Here is a 1,355-nt window from a genome sequence, read left to right as displayed (position 1 = left end):
TGGACCTACAAATTGATCTGTTTCTCACCCACACCTATCATATCACTTCTGAAGACATGGATTAAACCACTAAAGTCTTATGGGTTACTTTTATGCTGCATTTATGTGCTTTATGGAGCTTCAAAGTTCTGGTCACCATTCACTTGCATTGTATGGACCTACAGAGCTGAAATATTCTTCTAAAAATCTTCATTTGTGTTCTGCAGAAGAAAGAAAGTCACACATCTGGGATGGCATGAGGGTGAGTAAATGATGAGAATTTTCATTTTGGGGTGAACTGTTCCTTTAAAAGGTCAAAGGTCACCATTGATCTCACACTTACCTCCATGTCATGACTACAGCTAAAACTGTCTCATGTGTGATGTAGACTCATATTCCCGTGACTACAGTAGGCACAGTGTGCCAATGACCAGGATCTACCAACCCGAACCCATTCAACCGGCCTCCATGAGTTCTGATCGAAGAAATCAACTCCACTCTCAGTGCAACAGCAACATGTAAAAAGCTTGCATGCATGATTGTTTTTCATGCAAATAGAAAAAACAAAAGCCAAACAAACCCATATTATCCATGCAGATTGAAGAATCATGTCATCTCAAATAAGGGAAAGGGAGGTGTACCCAAAGACTTATAATGATGTTTGAATGATGTGTGCTGGTAGTGCTGCTCTGATCTTACTGTGTATCATCTGTGCCATTAACATTACATGGCAATGCAGATAAGACATATCAATCTGTCAGTGGTTAGGCTGACATCACGGCCTCCCATTTCAAAAGATCTCACCATTATTTAAATAATACTAATAAGGCTTGATCCCCAAGAAACTCGTGTTTTAATGCATTGCACTGACTGAGGGAAAAGCTCATTTGATGCAGTGCCAGATGCAGTGCCAATTTCGAAAACAAGTCTTATCTTACCTGCCATCCGAGGGAAATAATGGCTGCAGTCTCCATAGTTCACAGGCTGAGAGCTGTAGATATTGCAATAGTCAGCACTTGAATAAAACGCATCTCTGTTCTTCACATTCATCGCCATCTTCCCCGCATCCTTCCAGCTGTCTGCACAACTTCTTCCAGCCAGACGCGCGCCGCATGTTCCGGGCGCCCAACAGAGGGGTGTGTTCAGTCACACACGGGTTTAAACACTCACAAACACATCAAACGTGCCATTCACGAGATAGACTGACATTCACACATTTGTAGTTTATAAACGGTAAAATTGTATTCTAATCATAATTTCAAAACTAGTCGAAAAGATTGTGCAATCGCAATGGATGCCCCCTTCGCCCGAGTTGGTACAGTCCGGATCCAATCGACTCTGCATGAGCCTGAGGAACATCATCAAATCCTCACAAA

General features: G+C 42.1%; 1 protein-coding gene across 1 annotated transcript in view; it reads right to left on the bottom strand.

Moving 5' to 3' along the window:
* The window catches only part of LOC127632339 (zinc finger matrin-type protein 3-like), a 12,849-nt gene extending 11,757 nt beyond the window's left edge, over positions 1-1,092 (bottom strand). Inside the window, 1 exon segment of the mRNA XM_052110885.1 lies at positions 918-1,092. Within this exon segment, the coding sequence (XP_051966845.1) occupies positions 918-1,035 (118 nt within the window). The 5' untranslated portion in view covers positions 1,036-1,092.
* Positions 1,093-1,355: the final 263 nt, after the last annotated feature.

Source organism: Xyrauchen texanus, chromosome 39, assembly GCF_025860055.1.
Source record: "Xyrauchen texanus isolate HMW12.3.18 chromosome 39, RBS_HiC_50CHRs, whole genome shotgun sequence".
Classification (NCBI taxonomy): domain Eukaryota; kingdom Metazoa; phylum Chordata; class Actinopteri; order Cypriniformes; family Catostomidae; genus Xyrauchen; species Xyrauchen texanus.
Note: the sequence above shows the minus strand (reverse complement) of the source record. Positions and strands in the feature narration are given on the sequence as shown.